Genomic DNA, 21,273 nt, shown 5'->3' on the forward strand with positions numbered 1-21,273 from the left:
TTACATCAATTTCCCTCAAACAATTATCTATTACGAATCCAGCTAAAACCTGCTTTAATTAAGACATGTAATTATGCAATGTAGGATAGGTTTTTTTCATTTTCTCACTGATTAGAATCATATAATTTTATAGCCAGTAGATATTTTCTCCAGATTTATCAGCCATGTCCCCCTGCAACCGAAGCAACTGCAAACACAGAGCTGAGCACAATGAAGATGATGTGGATTAGAACACAAACCACAGCATCCTGGTCTCACTGGCGCTGTTCCCCTAGCATTGCACTACTTTGTTGACTTACAGGACCAAAAGGATGGCTCATGGGAAAGGAGAACATTCCAGGCAATACAGAGAACAAAATCAAAACAGATCTGAGTTCTTAGAATCTTTGGGAAGCCTTAAAGAAATGGCATGTTTGTTTCCCAAGTGAGATGTGAGAAGCACAACTGAAAGGAGGAAGCGTCTACATTCTGAGAGTAGGAGAAGCTGGGATGGCAGAAGAAGCTGGGAAGGTTGGAGAAACTGGGAAGGTAGAAGAATCTGGGAAGGTAAGAGAAGCTGGGAAGGTAGGAAAATTTGGGAAGGTAGGAGAAAATGGGAAGGTAGGATAAGCTGGGAAGGTAGGAGAAGCTGGGAAGGTAGGAGAAGTTGAGAAGGTAGGAGAAACTAGGAAGAACTTAGAAGTTAGACAGACTTGGACACACAGACGAACTTACATCCACGTGGAGCCAGAGGCCATGCCTCTCACAGACCTCAGCAATCTCATCCAGGGGGTCGAAGGCACCCAGCACGGTGGTACCAGAAGTGGCACAGACAAGAAATGGTACAGCCCCCTGAAGAAAGAAGCCAATCACAAAGAAAAGTGTCACCATCATTGTGAAATACACCCTGTTGTAAGCTGGTGAACACAGGGGTTATGCATCCGGATACAAACAGGGCCTCTTTGGAGGTTATAGCAGATTCAGTGAGAGTTTGGACACCCATACTATGTGGCCTCTGGTCATTATAAATAGGTTGAACACAGTGAGAAAATGCTATAACTTGATCCTCCATTGGTCCAGATCAATGGCTAGAATCAAGATTATCACTGTCAGTTTCTGTCGGTTGCATTCTGTCTGTCAGGTTTATGCTCTTGTGACAGCCCAGGTCCAAAGTGGTTAAACCCACTGGTAGTGATGAAATGTCATTGTTTGGGCTTTGAGCTTCCTGATTGCTCTTGAGGAAAGAGCTTGAGCTTCTATAGGGCCTGCATTGCCCCCTCTCACCAAAATAAGTAGAGTCATGACAGGTAGGCAAAATTCTGGCCCTAGGGGTGAACCATGTAGGAATGTCTACTTGTCTAAGTAAATACAGCTGCCTGGCAAAGATAAAATCAAGTATAGTCACAGAACAAGCTGTGAACAGAAAGAAGAGGCAGTCTCACAGGGAGGGTTGTCCATATGGGGACAGCCATGGTTAGGTTCACTGGATATGGTGGGAAAGAGGACCTGCCTCATCTCTGTCTTGGTACCCTCCTCTCACAACTGATGCCTGCATCTTGTAAACTGAGCAGATGTCAGTGGACCATGGGCAAGAAAAGGGAGATCATGAGTATAACACAGTGATGAAACACAATCCAAGCAAGTTAGCCATGTATGCTGTACATACCAACAGGCTTCACGCCCATCAGGTAAGGGAACAGGAGAAAAGGGATGCTTCCAAACATCAATGCCAGCATGGTGGCAGAGGTGTGTTACTTACTGTGGCAGAGACAACTTACAGACCACTGTGATACTGTGGGACTCGAGGGTTTCAAAACACTTGAGGAATAAGATACTCCTACCATTTCATTTCCTCTGAACTTTGTTTTGCTCTCTTTAGCTCAGAGCTGATTTCCCCTCAGTTTTATGGTGAAGTTCATTGCTATTGCAACAGAGTCTTAGCTCCTCACATGCTGTAGGCACCTGTGTTTGAACCAAACTTACTACAATTTAACTGACCTTTTGACAGAAAGATGTTATTTCTCAATGGAAAGTGGGGCAGAGCAAAGCCACTGGGTCCCACATCCCCCAACTGAGATGCCCAGGAGTCAGAGTGACATCACAGAATGAATCCAGTTGCCATCAGGGAAGACATCTGGTCTACCCCAACCCTTTCAGAGCCAGGCCAGGAGGTGACAGAGCCCCCACTGAGGAACCATGAGCTTGGGTAATTCTTCCCTGTACTCAACCACAATTGATTAAGTCTTTATCATGTCAGTGACCTAAACAGAATGAGAACAGAGTCACATCAATCATTCAAAGCAATGCACAAAAAGTTATTTGCTAAAAACTGTTTCAGGTAGCTTTATTGGTGTGCTCTTCCCCATAAATTGTATGATGCTCTGGCAATCATGAGAAAACACCTGTGAATGCTAGTAGAAGATTCTAAGGGGTTCTCTTTCCCTATCAAATCACATGTTTTTAATAGTCCCAGAAATCACAAGTGTGTGTGTGTGTGTGTGTGTGTGTGTGTGTGTGTATTTAGCCTTCTCTGTGTTTTTCCTTCATCCTTTCTTGTCGTTACCTACAAAGTTCAGGGAAACAGTATTGATTGCATGCTGCCTGGGAGCTTGTAGTCCATAAGAAAGTTTGTCACTTCAAACACTCATGCTCAAAACTCCCTCAGAAATACTCAGTGGTCCCGCTCGCTGGGCTGGTCAATAACTACTTAGCTGGTGCCCTGCAGTTTGCATTGTCTTCATAATGGTGTCAAGCAAAGGCCACTGCCTAAAAGATGTCCTAATAGGTTGTCGTGGCTCAGAGAGTTCAACCCCAGCACAAAAACCCATGCTGATGCTCAGCTGCCTGGTCTGAAGTAATAAGAATGGAACACAGACAGGCAGGTCTGAGCCACAAAGTCTCCCATCATGTGGTATTGTCTCCAAATGGATGCAAGCTTGGTTGCTGGTGAATCCATGCCCATGCAGACACTGACTTCAAAGGAAACTGGGCAGAGGCACCAGCGTTTCCCTGCTGCCCTCCCTTTTAATGTGCCTGAAGCAATTTTCACTTTTCAAACACTTCTGTTCTCGGGTTCTCAACTCCAGAATTATGGTAGCTTCTTATACTTGGGGTGTCAAAACAAGCCAAAAAAATTGTGGAAAAGAAAATGATTACAATGGAATCAAACCAACTATGTTAGAAATATGAGTTGCTAATGACACTAACACAGGAAGCTGTGTTTAAGGGAGGGCAGAAAATGATCTCAGAATATTGAGGATTGGTAAATCAGGCAAAAAAAGGAAATGTTTATCCTTCTAGCGTGGGAAAATCATTTCCTTGGGGAGACTAAGAAGTGATGAAGAAGCAGTTCTGTTTTTGGTAGACAGCCTGCCAACAAATGAGGAAGGAGTAGGAGAGTCAGTTCCAAAGTCACCTTCCTTAGGACTGCTCCAGCTAGTGCTCAGCAGGGCAGCCAAATCCAAGAGGTGCACTGGGGGTGGGAGGACTTGATAGTGGATGGGTGGACCCCAGAAACACTAAGCTCCATTGACCAATGTCATCCATCGCAGAAGGAGGCAGGGGCATCTCCCCAAGGAAGGACAAAACATAAAATTTGGAAATAAATTCTGCTTGAATCCCATGGAGGTAAGTAAGCACCACATTACAGGAGACACAAGAAGAGATGGTGCGGAGGAGAATTGGTCTCTCTGCCTCAGTGTGAGCTACCCAGGGACATGAATGCTTCCCCACATCAAGTCAGAGCATAAAATTAGAGGAGGAAGAAGCTATGGATTAGCAAAACTTTTTTTTTGAACTAGCAAGCCATATTTCCTTTATTAAGAAACAATTTCAAAGTAAATATGAGATTTATACATAGTGGAATACAAATCACTCTGTATAAAGAAGATATTTATCTTTTACAGCATACATGGTTTAAGGAATATTTTCTAAGTGAAATAAGCCAGTGACAGAAGGGAAAATACAATATGCTGTCATTAGTATATTGAACTCAGAGCAATGAGACTCATAGAGTCAAGGAACAGGGTGGTGTGGCCAGAAGCTGGCATATGTGGAAATGAGGAGGTGATGGACAAAGAATAGAATAGGTGCTTATTCCTCACAGGAAGAAAATATCTCCAAGGATGATGCCTATAACTAATAAATATGTAGTATACATGCCATTATTACTAACTGAATTGCTGATGTGCTTATCATAATGTTAATAAGTACTTGAGATACTAGGTGTGCTGATTAGCTTCATTGAATCACATTGTATTAACAATTATCCCATCTTGAGCTGGAGAGGAGGCTCAGTGCATAAGGCCACTACTTGCACCAGGATGAAGGCCTGAGTTCAGACTCTAGCATTCCTTTTTCCCTTTTTTATTTATTTTTCAAAACTTTATCTGACCACCAACCATATATAATATAGCAATCTTATGTGAATTCTTCCTTAAACAAAGAAAGCTATTGTTTTTTAAATCAAGGGAAACTTTTAATATAGACTGAATATTTGATTATAGTAAATGATTGCCTTTAAATATCACAGTACTAGTTAAAAGGTAAGAGTGTTACTATACTTTACAGCTATACGCAGCTATTTACAGATCAATGAGACAATGCCAGAGGTTTGGGTCTGACAGACTTTGATGTGGTGGAAGTGGTTGGTGGAGGTGGGAGAGAAAGTGAACTATCTCAGTGAGTGCTGAGTCTGAATGATGAGTGGTCAGAGGTGGGCTACCTCTGCTCTGAAAATGTCTGAGGCCATCTACAATAGAAAATCCAAAAGAATATGGATGGATAGATAGATAGATAGATAGATAGATAGATAGATAGATAGGGGGGAAAGTGAGAGGGAAAGGAAGGATTGGGGAAAAGAACAGGATGGAAGGGAAGAGGAACAGGTGGCTTGAGAAAGCAAGGGGAGGAAGAAGAATATGACCCGTGCATGCAGGATGCTCAGCACACACAGCCATTGAGCATGCTTAGCATCATCAAAGCTCCTTTCAACAGGAACTTGGGTAGGAAAGGGTGAAAGTAAATCTAAAAGGAAGTATCTGAGGTTCATAGTAAGAAAAGAAAACAAATAAATGAAGAAAACGACAAAACAAAACAAATACCTGACAGCATTTTGGAGACTTTTACCCAAAGCCAGAGTGTGATAACGTGAACCCCCAGGCAATGCTTGTGTCTACACAGTGAGAAGATGTTAATTAGAAAGGTATGTGTAGGTTTGAGGATGCGCATCTGAAGATAATGCATCTACAATAAAAACAGACCTTTAAGTATGGACTCCAAGGCCAGCAAGATGACTCAGAGAATAAAGATACCTGCTGCCAGGCCTGAAAGTCTAAGTTCGATCCCCAGAACCCACATGGTGAAAGGAGAGAACCAGTTCTCAAAAGCTGTCCTCTGATCTCCCTTTGTGAACCATGACATGCACCTTCTACCCTCCAAATAAACAAAATGTAACTTTAAAAAATTTTAGTGTAATATAACTCTGGGCCTCGTATAATAATTTAGCATACCCCAGGTGAAGTAGTTTAATGAAATTTGAATAGACGAGGGTAGCAGCAGAGAAATAATGTTAAGGCTTAAAGTAACAAATGTATCCATCTTCAAGTGAATAGACCATTTGCATTAAACACCTGTTTAAAGCAGTCTATAGCTCCATTAGCAGTGGGCAGAAAGGAGGGTCAAATGGGAGGAAACAGTGGAAAGATAATAGAGGTGCTCCGAAGTATTTGGACCCGGGAAGTAATCAGGTGAACATAGCAGCCAGACACATTTTCAGAATTCTGCGTCAAGGTCAGCCTTGCCGGGTCACAGCAAGTAAGCATGGCCAGGTTTTCTCTATTTAAGCAGTTTAGGAAGATAGAACGTTCTAGCATAAAAGTGCTAGACCAAGCAATCCTGAAAATGAGGGCAGGGAGAGATGGAGACCCGCCCACACAACTCTACAGACACCACAGACATGCCTGTTTGAGCCCAAGAATGTGGAGAGCCGGGAGCCAGGAAACAGAACGTGTGTAAGACTGCTGTCAAGTTCCCTTCGTTAACCGCAGCACACGCTCTTCTCTCACTGGCTGGTAGAACGCTGCTGGTGGTCTGCATCATCTCGCGATGCTCTGCCTCATCGGCAGATGCCTGCCCCACCCCCTTCTCTTCCATCTCTCAGACTTACCTCTTGTCTCGCTTGCCCAATTCTTCTCTCCAGTTCCTCGGGTATCATTTTACCTCTGGGGGATACAGAGTTAAGACATTCATTTATGACAGGTCTTAACAGGCCACAGAAGTGCTTACAGATAGCAGGGTTTCTTCCCTCCACCCACGACCTCCACCCATGAGGCTTCTACCCCTGTCCTTGTTACCTTCCATCTGTTTCCACAAAGTACACGTTCTGAGTGCCAATCCCAAGGAAGGAGGCCGCTTTCTTCATGGAGTAATGACACTGAATTCAAGGGGGAGGGGGAAGGGAAAGCGATGACCGCAGAGCATGGAACATGTATTATTTATTATCTAAACCACAGCGTGTCTTTATGCCGTAGCATGATCTTTGGAACATGATTGCATAGAAGAGAAACGAAAATGATAATTGAACTGAGCTGCTTAATGGAATGGCAGAGACCCCTGACTTCAGGGTCAAGGAGGTGACACTTTTGAAACCTTAAATAAATAATGAACTCTTGAAGACTGGGTTTGCCAAGCCAGAAAGCACCATGTCAATAAAGCCTATGCTACCAGCTTGTTACAGAAAGAAACAGGTTAACATGTGAACCCGGCTTAATGCATGGCACAAACATGGCCCCTGGAGGCTCTTGGCATCTGTAGGATTAAGAAAAGCTTCTATTGATACTCCTGTCATGGGTGAGCTTGTGGAAGCTTAGAATCTAGTCTTCCGCCAACTGGAAACCCTCTGAGGAGAGACAAGATGCCACCTCAAAAGGAACAAACTTTTTTGCTTAACTGTTTCCTAGGGAAAACATGATGGGGTTAGAAGTAGAGCTCAGACTCTTGACCAGTTCTTAACAGGGAGAGCAAGGCTGAAATTAGACCTATAGGAATATGGCTGACATCACATGAGCAAAAGTGACGCTGGGAGGCAACAAGTGTGCTCCATCATGGCAAAAATGAGGTCCATGTTGGTTTGGCAGATGTAGCCTATTTCTTATTGACAAACACTGATAAGGCTGGAGACAGTTAAGCTTCTACCCTTACCACTCAAAGCCTACAACATAATTAGCATGCAGACATTGAAGATGCTGTTCTTTGTGTATGAAGAGGGACAGGTGGTCAATTCATTTTTTTTCATGCCAGAAAAACAAAGGCGATAAGGAACATTATTGTCAAAAAAACGTTGCTTTAATTTGTAAGGATGAATACATTAAAAGAATAGTCATGCCTTCACACTTAACTTGATATATTCCCTCAAATGTGGTAATTTTTCCCTCCTTTTGTCAAATGGGAAGTTCTTTTTTTAAAACCCTGTAAAAATAAAATGCAGAAGGAGTCATGCCACCAGGAAAAATGGGACCATCCTAAATAATTAATTTCCAAATATCAAGCAGGACACATCCCAAGTGCCAGCGGGATGTATTTATTTCAGGGTGTCACAGAACATATGCATATCGGATGGCAATAATGTACATTAAAAAATGTAATTAATGTCTACTGGCTACAGCAGTCAGGCTGGCTGGAGGTAGCGAGCCTGCCGTAACTAAGGTGACACAGCCAGGGTGAATTATTTCTCACCAGAGATGAGGGCTCTGCCAGCCCAACAGCTATTGATTTCCTAATGATAAATGCTAGCCTGCCCCCAGCGACATGTGGCTGGAAGGAAAGCCATAGCCCCCTCCCCATGAGAAACAGCACACTGTCTCCAACTAAACAAAATCCAGAACAAAGGTCATGGAGTTAACGCCCAGGACAATGGGGCCAGGAACAAACCAGTATCACCCTCCAATACAGAGGAACAGATGTGTGTGTGTGTGTGTGTGTGTGTGTGTGTGTGTGTGTGTGTGTGTACGACATTTGGGAGTTTTGGAGAAGGGTCCTGGAAGTGGAGAAAACAAATATAATGGCACTTCAGATATGCTGACTAGTTGAGGGGGAAGGGAAACCCATGGCATGACCTGAGAACTAATAACTGCGCTTTTAAGTAAATGGTGGTTGTTCCCATGACTAGCCAAAGATAAATCGGCATTCTAAAACCCAGACTCCCCATGGGCTTTGTAAATCCAAAGAAGTCATCCCCACCCCAGCGGGTATCAGTTTCCATGAAGGTGAAGCAACAATCGAGTGCCAACATGAAAGTCAGCCCTGAGCTGAAGTTGTGCTTTCTGGGTCTTGCGAGGATGCTTTTTCCGTGACCTTGGATGTTTTCCCTGTGATCTTGGCTTTCAGGATGAATTGTGATTTCACCTTGGTGTGTGCTGTGTCCTGAATACGATGGGTCTAGCGCTGACTAATTTGATGCTCACATTTTCAGGTAAGGGGGGCAGAGTTTATCAGTGTTATCCTTTCAGGGAGGGAGAGCAGAAATATTCTGAAGATTTCTCCAAGATCATAAAGTTAGACAAATTCCTAATGGTGCCAGGGTCCACCAAGATGAATGACCTTTACTCAAGGTCTCCACATCATCTAAAAGGGCACTTGTTTTCTATTGGGAAGGCCTGGGATCCATCCCATTCCAGCTCAGGGCATGCTATGTAGCTATTCCCTCTGAACGAAAACATTCCCTTAAGGCTCAGGAAGTACATAAGGGAAACCAACAAGACCCAGAGAGCTCCTGAAACTTTGGAGACTCATGAGGTCCCTCTTCAAAGTTGTAAGAGCACCAACTGTTGCCGGAAGAAGAGACTCTACGGATAGCTGAGTCACCTGACAGCCAGCCCCAGGGAGTCGGCTTTCACGAGTCCCACCTTGCTGGGCTGACTTCAAATGCTGCTGACTTTGGGGCATGGATGCTCCTGTATGCAACACCTTACCCATCACCCATGCCCCTTTAAGTAACTCCAGTAAGTCCCCTGGTTCACCAGCCAGACTATGTGACATTGTGTCTTTGCTGTGTCATATTGGCCCCGTCTGGGGTGAGTAGCTGCTCACTCTTGCATTCCAGACAAATATCTCACTAGGGAAGCCCTAAGGTGCAAGGCTGAAGGAGGACCAGTTTGAGACAAGCATCCTACACTCTCGCCTAGTGACAACCATGCTCAGGAGGAACTGCCTGGAGGTTAATGGGGTTTTGTTAGCCCTCATCTTGTAGTGCTGGACAATGATCTCTGTTTTGTGTTGGTTCTAAAAATAATTTGCTCTGCTCATAAACCTCAAAACCCCATGAGCACTGTGCACACAAGGTGCTCGCAGCAAAGTTCTAACCAAGTCACAACCTTTACATTTCACGACTTCTCTCCAAATGTCTCCTTGCAGCACTGGAGAGGATATTGTGGATGTAGTGACAGCTCAGGAGTCTACTGTGATGGTCTTGCTGGTAAATAGCAAGAGGCAAATTACAGACGGAAAGGGGAGTGTGCAGAAGCACCTTCTGTGCTAGATATACACATTCCATAACCCAAGAGGCCGGTGTGAAAATAAGAAAGGAACCGATTGAACCACGAAGAGACTGTGGGCTGCTGAGTGTCCTCTAACGAAACTAAGAGCAATCAACGATGCGCAACCAATGATTCTCCTAAGCCTTGAGAGCTTGCCTCAACACAACGTTGAGTTTCCTAACTAAACGGTGGGCTGGATTGTTATAATAAGCAATAAAGGGGTGGTCATTAAAATGGAAATTAAAGCAATGCAGATGCTCTGACCCCGAGTGGGGAAAGGAAGAAGCTGTGGGTAGCATCAGGGTGGAATGGTTGACTCTATGAACAACTCGAGGCAAAAGCAAACTCATGCAGATGGGATTTATGTCCTCTTCTTTGGTTTTCTGGACCCAATTTCTGCTGGCATGTCAGCCACCCATGCCTCCTGGGAGACTGGAAAGACCACTACTGTGCTCTGACTTCATAACGAGTTAAGAACCCAGTGTCTTCTCACCACCTTCATCTGGACTACCCATCATCCACATTGGCATGTTCATTCTCAGGCTCCATCAAATCTCTTCCTTTTTCTGGGGCATCTCTTCCATAAAAAGACTAGTAAAAAAGTGTTAAACCAAGTGAGGATGGAGAGTGTGGAAAGGCATGGAGCAGAAGGCAGGAGCAGGCCTCCATCAGCCCACCCAGGAGATGAAACTGCACCGTATCTCCAAGGACTTGGGTCTCTAAGTTTCAAATAGAGTAGGCTGTAACAGAGGAAGGGGAACCCTGTGCCACAATAATTCCAGGTGTGTAAGTGTTCTCACAGTTCCAGACATCCTCCTCTGCCTTGGGAAGACACAGCTTATGAAGAACCACAGTGCCCAAGGTGAGATGCAGATGGTGAGGTACCACCCAGGTGAGCCTTCAAAGGGGCCTGCCTCCCTGGCTCCTACTCTCCTGTCAGTGAAGAGCTTCCCAGAGCCGAAGGCAGGAGGAAAACCCAGCATTTGACTGGAAGTCACAGGCCACACTCAGATTTTACTTCGTTTCTTTTCATTGTTGTTCCCATTTTAAGTAGGATAAAAAGTAACATGTCTCCTCTTGAGGTTTTCCTATATGCTTTGTTTGGGCGGGTCTTGCTCCTCCACCCCTCCCCACCCACTCTTACCCTTCCAGGCCTAATATTCCACTTTCCTCTTCCAAGTCACCTGTGTTTGTGTCCTGCTTGTCTAACCTTGGAAGCTAAGCAAAGCCAGGTCTGGTAAGTACTTGGATGGGAGGCCACCTCAAGCTTTTGACAGAATAGCTATTGGTCCTGACCTAGGAATGAACAAAGGTTCCCACAGGAAATACGCAGAAGTAGAATACAGGGGGACAGGCCTCTTTCAGACAAGACTGCCCTTCATCTGGACCATCTTTTTATAACCATCTCACTGGGGCTGGATCTTTCTCCTCCCATTGATAATGGCTACTTCTTCTTCTAATGTGGGGCAGATCCCACTTTACAGGCAATAACCCATTCAGTCTTTGCAAGCATCTACTCTTTGACGAACACTGTATGGCTGTTGGGTTGCTTTCATGGGTCCATTGCTCAGGGAGCCCTGCTCCAGACACTTTTCAAGGAGACCTTGCACTCAGCATCAGATTCTGCCTTTTCTGCCTTTGGATCAGGGTCCAAGATGCATCTGACTTTGCTACAAAAATGAGTCCAGACTGAGAATGCACGGGTTCTGACTCTAGAACTCGGTGGCTGGCATGTTCCCAGCTTTCTCAGGGAGGGGATTGCACTGCCTGTTAGAATATGCTGTGCACAGGGCTCACAGGGTAGAGAGGGGTCACTGGGACCACCCCACTGGGCCCTCCCTGTATCAGCCATGTCAAAGAGCCCAGCCATGAATGGCACAACCTGCCAGGTGGAGAGAGACTTAGAATTGGTCACACAGCTGCAGTTCCAGACTGCTGGATTTGGGGGTAAGTTGAGGCAAAAAGCAATTGATGCATTGTCTTACAAATTAGGAAAGCAAAGCCCAGAGGTGGCAACCACCTTTGCTAAGGTCACTCTGATAATGTGTGCTGGAGACTGGAATCAAACCTGGGTGGCCTAGTTCAACATCCATGTACTCAACCACACCCTTCCTGTGTACCTCAGGGAACAGAGAGATAAGATGTGAGAACTCTGGTGACACAGGATTGTATGTGTGTGTCACTGTATGTCCGTCTCTCTGTGTGTGCATGTGATTGTGTGTGTGTGTCACTGTATGTCCGTCTCTCTCTGTGTGCATGTGATTGTATGTGTGTGTCACTGTATGTCCGTCTCTCTGTGTGTGCATGTGATTGTATGTGTGTGTCACTGTATGTCCGTCTCTGTGTGTGCATGTGATTGTGTGTGTGTGTCACTGTATGTCTGTCTCTGTGTGTGCAGGTGATTGTGTGTGTGTGTCACTGTATGTCCTTCTCTCTGTGTGTGCATGTGATTGTATGTGTGTGTCACTGTATGTCCATCTCTCTGTGTGTGCATGTGATTGTATGTGTGTGTCACTGTCTGTCTCTGTGTGTGCATGTGATTGTATGTGTGTGTCACTGTATGTCCGTCTCTCTGTGTGTGCATGTGATTGTATGTGTGTGTCACTGTATGTCCGTCTGTGTGTGCATGTGATTGTATGTGTGTGTCACTGTATGTCCGTCTCTCTGTGTGTGCATGTGATTGTATGTGTTTCACTGTATGTCCGTCTCTCTGTGTGTGCATGTGATTGTGTGTGTGTGTGTGCATGTGGGATTGTGGTCCAAATGACATCAGTTGTTACTGAATTCCCTGCCTTTCTCTCCACCTTGAAAAGAAAGATAGAAACCCCTTACACCACTCAATCAAAGCAACATTGCTAGGAATCGTAAGCAGAGAACACATCTGACATCAGTCATGACCTGAGTTCCAATAAAGCAAGATACTCAAGGCAAAGATTCACAGAGAGAAAGAGAGAATTGGCCCTTCAAATGAAATCTGTGTACACACACACGTGAGCACACACACACGCATGCACACACACATGCACACACGCATGCACACACACACACCCCTTGCTGTGTCCATTTACTCCTGTGCATATGCACATGTGGTTAGTGCTGACCACTAGATAACCCTTCAGGGGACTTGTCCCTGGAGAGGATAGCAGCTATTAACTTCATCCAGGAGTGGGGTCTTGGCAGATCTCCCCCATCTACATTAAACACAACTGATGTTGTCATGCTGAAGGTCTTGTCTAGACAATTATACTGTTGAGATTTCATGGGTGCAGCTCCCTGTTAGATGTAGGAGATGTGGTCTATGGCAGACATCCTGGTCCTCCGGCCTTTACAATCTTTCCACCCCTTCCATGATGCCCCCGGAGCCCGAGGTATAAGGGTTGTGGTAGGTAGATGAGTATTCATTGGGTATGGGCACCCTGTGGTTAGACTATAAACTTTAAATGAGGTTGCTGTACCAAAACTGAGCGGCCAGGAGTCATCAAACCAGAATAATCTGATTTTCCTTTGAAAATAAAATGATACATCATACGTAGGCATAAATCAATCACATGTAGATAGGATAAAAATCACAACAGGAATCCTCAGGCAAATGAACCCTTTTGACGAACACATTCTCAAGAAGAAAAATGAACCTAGCATCAAAAATAATGCTTTACCTCTGCCGATGTGAAAAGGATTAATCTTGGCAAACCAGACAGGCCCTTCTCCTTAACATCAGGGTAATATCTGTATCTAGCTAAATTCATTGCACACATATTGGACACCGAGCCACCTGCAAAGACAAAATTTAAATGTCACATTCACAGCATGAAGTCTTAACACCCACAGAAGCAAATAGATAGGGGAACAATGGACAGCTAGGACTACCCTTGTCTAAGAAAAATTCACTGTGAGAGTCACCCAAACACCCCAATGTCCCATCCATACTCTCCTGGATGTCTGCAATTGCCAAGCTTTTTATCTCAGAAAAGAGGGAAATTTAGGTCCATCCTTTTCGCTTAGGATTTTTTTTTTCCAAACTAAAACTTTCAATCTTTGGGCCTGAACTTAGAAGGAACATCCAAAGCGGTGTTGTTTACAACATCCTGTCTGTCACCTCTCTGGTGAAACTGAAATGGAAACACAAGCTCGTCTCCAGCCCTAGAAAAACTCTGTAGAATAAACCTAGATGGTTTGGAAATCTGCAGAAACATTGCCTGACAAACATAGAGGACGAAGAAGTATCTCTGTAAACTCCCAGCAGCTGAGGAATTCCTTCGTGCTAGCTAAGTGTAGCTATGTAAGTCCTAAATTGTAGACATCTCATTTGCCAAGTATACATTTATGCAAATTTCAATCATGCTATGAAAAGGTGTCAGCTCCACGGTAAGTCAACTTTCTGGTCATGTGCGAGTCTGCAATGAGAGGTCCCCAACTGAATAGAAGTTTAGATGCTCCAAATGGAAGGGTGATGGAGGTCGCCAAAGGTACTCACCTGGATTAAATATTCCATCCCCTTCTTTCCAGCCAACACATTCAATCATTTTCTTCAGAACCGCCTCTTCCACTAACAGAAACACTGGGGACACCTCATACGTATAACTAGACAGATATAAAAAACACTTCACTTCTATGACTAGAGTCAAAACATCCCTTTGGGGTCCCGAGAGAAATGCACAGAGAGAGGTCCTGAAACCCAATGGCTGCCAAGTGGAGGAAGTCTCTGCAGATCTATCCATTGGACCTGGAGAAGTCTCCAGAAGGGATACTGCTAGTCATGCTTAAATGTCCATAGCTGGTAGCCTTATGCCAGCTACTTCAGGAACCTTCAATTCCATGAGTGGAGAAGAGGGCTGAGTATCATCTGTGTGTCGGCCATGAGAAATGTTTGGATACTTAGGATGCTGGCTGTTGATGCTAACTAAAGAGAAGCTATCATCTGGGTATCCATATTTGTCTGGGTCATTACCATGAGTACACTGTCTGCACATGGGGGCTCTGCATCCTGAACATGGCTTCTTCTGCCACGTTAGCTATACCTGCACAGATATAAAGTGTCCTATGAGTATCTCTCATTGTGTGATGGTTTTACTGATCTGATTTCCTGCTCTAGCCTGGGTACTGTCATCAGAGAGCCTTGCTATGGTGACCTTCACCTCAGCTGAAGGAACTGCCTTACAGCTCCCCCTCTCTGTGGTTCTACCCTTGATGCCCGGTCCTTGTAGAGACTCTCTGGGGTTAGTGGAGATTGTCACTGAGCCTGTGTGACAGTCTGACTTGCATCCTTGACCCTCCCTGCTCTTTCCTCACTCTCCAGTCCCTCATGATGATCCCATGTGTTTAATAACCACCTGCCCTGTGCACTCCAGCCAGAGTAGCTCCCCAGTTCCAGAGCAGCGCCCCAAACTCCATCAACTATGGTGCCTTGTTATGTACTGTGTAAGTATCTTCTTTCTACAGATAACTGAGTTGCTGAATATCCCCAGCCTCCTTTATAATTAGGGGACTGCATTAAATTGCATCTGAAAAAAATGTATACTCTAATATATAGGCTAAGTAGATGTGTCTAAATTTCCAGTTGTAGAAATTTTTTTTTTGATGCAACTATTTTAAAATCTGGAGGGGACAGTTCTGGAACAAAGGCAAAAGAACCAAATGCCTACTGTGCAGGGTCTGCCTGTGCATCAAGCACTCTACAGGTGTTGGGTTCTTGTGAACATAAGACAGGCTAAATTTCCAGCCATGGTGTGAAATCAGTTCACACTCACACAGAATGTGTGAAAGGCTGTATATAGGAGCTGAAACATGGATAAAAATAATCCTCAATTTGTTGTAAATCTATTACTGAAAATGAGATCAACTCTACACTGGCAATGGGCATGAGATGGAGGAGAAGGTATAGACACACAGGGGGTTGGGCACATGGTGAGAGGATGGTCCAGTAGGGCAGCAGTGTTCACATCACAGCCCTCTAGATGTGCCAGGTTGAATAACTCAAGTAAGGAGATATAGAACTCTGGCAAGAGAGAGCTGAAGAGTGAAACTTGGTTATTCTTTCTGATGATCTACTGCTGAGCCTTCCACCCCAGAGCCCAGTGCCTACGTCTGCCCTCTGTGGAAACACCGTCATGGCCATGACTTCACCCCACATCTATATTAGTAATCCAGGAACTGTCGGCCTTTGCCTTGGTTATCTGTTCGATGCCACACTGTACTGTACACACCCTTTTCCGTGGCTTCCATACCTACACTCTTGGCTCACCCTCTTCCCTCCCTCCATTATGGTTGAGTCTCTCCCTCCTAACCATTAAAGGCTAGATAGATATCTACATATCTGTTCCCAAGGCCCTGAGTCCCCTTCTCTCCTCACTCTGTTTGCCCTCGAGATGTGGTTTTCCACCCTGACTGCTCCCTGAAGCCACTAAACCCACAGAGCATAGGTGTCTCATTAGTCTGCGTGGAAGCCAGGGGTCCTCGAGTTAATTCCAAGTGGGAATCACCAGCTTGGGGAACCTCATCCATGCCCACCATTTAACCACTCTTTCTCCCCCCTCCCCATCTCTTTCACATTTACACCTCTTAAAATCCGTATCAGAATTCCAGGCCCAGAGATCTCTCGGTGTGCTTCACTATCTCAAAGTCCTTGTGGCTGTGAAGGCCCACACCTGAAATGGAAATTTCGGCATTGCCTCATCCACTACACTGTTGAAAACCGATGCTCTTGTCCCATGTTTGGTACCATTTAATAGTACAGCTGTGAACCCACCACAAAGGCTGGGGGCTTAGGCATTAGCTAAGAAATCTCTTCCTAAGCCTCATTTCCAAGATCTAACACTTATCCACCCCTTTACATGTATGTCATCTTCTAAGTGTGTGTACATATGTGTATGACTAACCTGTGTGTGCAGATACACATGGGCATGTACGCATGTGTTTGAGAAGGCCAAAGGTGGTTTTGGGGACAAGGTTTCTCACAGGGACCTGGGATTGCCCTTATGTCTATGTCGACCGGTCACAGAAGGCCAGGGATTCATCTCCCTCCACCTTCTCAGTGCTGGGACTACAAGCAGGTACTGAGGCTCCAGCTCGAGTCCTCACGTTTGTCTACCAAGCACTGCCATGGCGGAGCCCTGTGTTCAGGCTTTGTCTTTGCAACCGGCTTTCCCCAGTTCTTTCCACTTACTCTTCAGTCGGAATCCAAACTGCTACCATCTCTCCTTTGGCAATACCCTCTTAATTCATCCTATCTAGTCTGCTTTGATACTTGAGCGTGTGTGTGTGTGTGTGTGTGTGTGTGTGTGTGTGTGTAGTATAATGATCACATGGAGATCAGAGGACAATCTCTCCATTTCATCCTCTCCTTCCACTTTGAGACACCCCAGCTTACACCGTATTGACCCAGTAGTTTCTGGAGACTGTCTTGCTCCTCCCTTCCATTTCCCACAGATGCACTGGGTTCTAGACATTTGTGTTACTGCATCTGGCTTTTGTGTGAGTTCAGAGACTCTGAACAATTCAGGTTGTCAAGCTTACCCACTGAGTCATCTCCCCATTCCTCAGCAAAAAAAAAAAAAAAAAAAAAAATTTTAGATTGCAAATGTCACCAAATAATGTTGACTTGCAAGAGCTTCCTATGTATGTGCAATGATTCATAAGCATGTTCCACAAGGTCAACATGTTTCTTCTCTTGGTCTCTCTGGTCTTGTTTCCTGCTATAAACCCCGTCACTCTGTCGGCTACCCCCACACTGACCTTTCCACATAGAGTGGCCTGCTGCCTCCCACCACAGGACTCTTGTACATGCTGTTCTCACTGGGGCACGCTGCCTCCCACCACTTGGAACGTGTCCCTCTGAACTTCACGGGGTTAACTCTTTCCCGCCCTTCTCTTAGCCGTCCCCTCTTCTCAGCAACTTTCCTGGGACTAACTAGGAAACCTTCCTCCATTTATGTTAATAGTATAACACACCTGTCTCTCAAGGATGAGTTTGGATTTTACATCCATCCACATTAAGGCAATTTAGTACGTGTCTTTCTTTCACCAGACTTTGTCATTTCGAAGGACAGCATCAAAAGTAGGTGTGTCTGTGTGTGTCTGTGTGTGTGTCTGTGTGTGTCTGTGTGTGTATCTGTGTGTGTCTGTGTGTGTCTGTGTCTGTGTGTGTCTGTGTGTGTAAATCAGTGTACAGCTTTGACCATGGTTCCTCAGGAGTCATCTACTTGTTGTTTGAGGCAGGATCTCTCACTGGCCTAGAGTTCAGCAAGTAGGCCAGGCAGACCTCCCATGTCTGGCTCCCAGAGCTAGGATGACAAGCCTGTGTTGTGTCAGTATCCTGATTGGGTTCTGAGGGCCCTACTTATGTCCTCGTGCTGGTGAGGCAAGCACTTTCCCAACTGAGTCAAGCCCTTGGCCCAAGGCTTGTTTCTATTCTGTCTCTAATAGATAGCACAGACACGACTTCTTAGAGGAGAGCTGCTGCGCCAGGTGCCTCCCGTTTGATTGATAGGCCTGTCCGGCATTATCTCTTAGCTCCACCTGCAGAAAACACCTCCTCCAATACAGCTTGGAGTCCTAGGGCTATGACATTTCTAATGGTTAGACTTCGCAAAACAAATCATTACAGTGAAATTTATGAAACCAACTTCCAGAGTTAACATCCATCGCTCACCGCCAGCCGCCCAGTACTTACATGCTTGGATTCAGAGCTTCTGTTAGAATCCGGGCCGCCAAGGAGTAGTAATCAAGGCCAGCGTACAACTGGTTAAAAAATCTTGGATGGTCTGTAAATGGAAAACAAAGTACTTCCTTACACAGCACTGGCGTGCCGGTGGCTTCCTGCGGACAAGGAGAGCAGCTGGCCACATAAAGGTTAGCACAGTGTGGTTCCACTTGAAGGGCAATCAGCATCGACATCTGTAGAATGGAGGTACGGTCTTGGTACCTCAAGGAGGGGCTTTTTAACTGGCACGGGTACAAGGAGCCTCTGGGTTCTAGAAATAGTTTGAGCTTCCTCTGGCTATAAGCTGAGTGAGCCATATTTATATACCTTATTACATGGAATTAATTACACTTCAATTTTACAAATAACATAGATACAAGGAAAAGTGTTGAAGCTCCTTTTCTGTGTGTGCATTTGTGTACATATTCACGTGTGTGTGTGTGTGTGTGTGTGTGTGTGTGTGTGTGTGTGCATAAATGTGTTCGTGCTCTTATAGGTCAGAGATTGGCAGTGGGTATCTTTCTCAGTTTTTTTCCACCTTCCTTTTAAGATAGGGTCTCTTATTCAACCTCACGTTTATCCACTCAGCTAGGCTGGCTGGCCAGGGTGGCTGTGAGATCCACCGGTCTCTGTGTTCCAGAGCTGGGATTATGGGTGTGTGGAGCCTCACCTGGCTTTTTAACATGGGATCCAGGAGGGCGGAACTCTAGCCGCCAGACTCACATGGCACCGTATGCCCACCCGTGACGGGCTTTGGCATAACTCTTTCTCCAAGATAAGCTTTCTCAGTAAAACTGGAGAGATTTAGAGCTTCGCTTTAACCTCTGTTCGCTTCTGCCATCTACATCCACCCAAGCCCTGGAGAAATGTGTCTTAGCACCGTCCCTCCGAGTGTCACAACCTCCAAATGTCTGCCTACAGTGACAGTCCAGGAGTGGCCTTTCTGTTCCTCCTGCTACACAGCTTGTCTGGCGTGAAGCAGATGGGGTACCAGCTGTGACTCAGTTCTGACACTTCCAGATTCAACCACTTCAAAGGCCATCTCTTTAAAACTCCATCATGGAGTCAGAACTTCCTGTCTAGTCTTTCCCCCACCCCCTCCTTCCCCCTCTCCCTCCCTCTCTCCATATCTCTCTCCACCTTTAAAAGGTCTCCTAAAAATCCCCAGCTTTCCAAGTGTGAATATTCACACCAAGCACCAGGCTAACTGGCTCCACATTCTTAGGTGTAAGAAGCACAACATGACACAAAACACAAAGGCAGGGGCCTTTCTAACTTGGAATGTGTGGGAAACTGGTTTGGTTTTAGAATTTAATGTGCCCCCCCCCCCCCCCTTTCAACCATGGGTTCAATAAAGAAAACCCAAATGGAAGCAAACTCCTTTTCAAGCATGGAAAACTGCCTCTGATCGGCAGAGACAACCAGACATCGCTACAAGTAATTTTAATAGGATTTTTTTTTAAAGTTCTGTGTTAATTTATGATTGATTTCCATGGTAACATTATGGAAAATACACAGTAAATTGAAAACAATCTACGGCATTAAATGTCACTCTAGACTTCTGACAGGAGCTATAATAATGAGGCAGGCATTCCTGCTTAGGAAATTCTGAGTTTTAGATATATGCATCAGGCTTTCCCAAGGGAACTTAATCCAATTATTTTTAGCCAGGATTTTATGGCGTTCTTTCCACTAAATTTAGTCCAATGTCAGAATTCGCAGCGCATAATGCCTGTGGAGATTAAGACTCCAGATTACCTCCTTAGCACAGCGAAATGTGCGTATTCTAAAAATCAGCCCGCCCCCCACTTTGAAACCTCTTCATTCGTCCTGTGGAAACAATGTGGTAACGATCAAACTGTTTTTACTGACACAATGCCACTGTTTACTGAAAGCCACGATAGTGATGGCAGTCACATGAAAATCACAACAAAACCTGATATTTAGGGGGTTTTCTTTTACTCTTAATTTTTTTTAACTTTACTGAGTCTTAAAAACTCAGTCTCAAAGTAGCCTATGCTAGCCTTGAACTCACTACGTAGCTGAGGATGACCCTGAACTCCTGATCTTCCTACTGCCCTCTGAGTGCTGGGATTACAGCTGTGCACCACTCTGCCTGGTTACACAATTCCGGGAAGAATCCAAAGCCTTGTGCTTGCTGGGCGAGCACTCCACCACCAGGGCTATATCCACAACCATTGTAGTTCTCTTAGTTCTACCTAAAGATTTTGATTCTGACAGATTTGATCATATGAGTTGGAAATTAGCAGTTGCCAAGAGTAAACCAACATATAAATAAGCTGACTTTTAAACTTTTATTTCTCTTCTCCTCCTCCTCCTCTTCTTCCTCCTCTTCCTCCTCCTCCTCCTCCTCCTACTTTTTGCATATTACAGGCCACAGAAAAAAAATTTCAAGTCCTGTAACACAGTCATACAATCACAATAACTTGCCAGTTTAATAACTAATTCATAGGAACTTTAGTACATCATCTTGGCTCCAAATGGAGGATGGAGATTGACAAGGGAGAGTCGGTGTTTACAGGGTTCTGACATTAACAGATTCCCTATCAAGTCTTTGATCTTGAAGACAAATCTTCAGTAGGGATTAAAGGGACCCATGTAGAAATCTACATCAGAGCCATGATTCCTCTGACCCAGGTCTCCTGTTCCTTGGACATTGGCACCACTGCTTTCACTGAGAACATCAGGGACATGACAAGGCCTTACTGGTTTTGACGCTGAAGTGAATGACATCTTGGCAGAGTTTCAGCAGCTTGTCCTGTGACTCTCCTGTGTCCCTCATCTCCAGATCCAGGAGCTGCCTCAGCTGCTCAGGGGGCTGCCACTCGCACACCTGGAGATTGAGTGACAGCTCTTGGTTAGCTAAATTTCCAGTAGAGCCCGGGATTGGCAGTATGGGAGGAGCCAGGACTCTGCCCCCAGGGAGGATTTAAAGTTGCTGAGGCTGCAGGCCACCATGAAAGGAGCTGTGAGGGCAGTGCGGATCCAGCTAGGACAGGAGAGGTCCACTCAGATCTCCCAGGAGAACCAACACCAGACTGG

General features: G+C 45.1%; 1 protein-coding gene across 1 annotated transcript in view; it reads right to left on the bottom strand.

Annotated features, from left to right (window-relative positions):
• The window catches only part of Gadl1 (glutamate decarboxylase like 1), a 183,460-nt gene that overhangs the window by 123,679 nt on the left and 38,508 nt on the right, over positions 1-21,273 (bottom strand). Inside the window, exons 3-9 of the mRNA XM_041677511.1 lie at positions 20,938-21,064; positions 18,181-18,271; positions 13,987-14,093; positions 13,169-13,284; positions 6,333-6,412; positions 6,146-6,200; positions 715-831 (exon numbers count right to left, since the gene is read on the bottom strand). Of these exons, the coding sequence (XP_041533445.1) occupies positions 715-831; positions 6,146-6,200; positions 6,333-6,412; positions 13,169-13,284; positions 13,987-14,093; positions 18,181-18,271; positions 20,938-21,064 (693 nt within the window). The remainder of the gene's footprint in view (positions 1-714; positions 832-6,145; positions 6,201-6,332; positions 6,413-13,168; positions 13,285-13,986; positions 14,094-18,180; positions 18,272-20,937; positions 21,065-21,273) is intronic.

Source organism: Microtus oregoni, unplaced genomic scaffold (genome assembly GCF_018167655.1).
Source record: "Microtus oregoni isolate MIOR12 unplaced genomic scaffold, Mior012 000028F_ref0000031, whole genome shotgun sequence".
In the NCBI taxonomy this organism is placed as follows: domain Eukaryota; kingdom Metazoa; phylum Chordata; class Mammalia; order Rodentia; family Cricetidae; genus Microtus; species Microtus oregoni.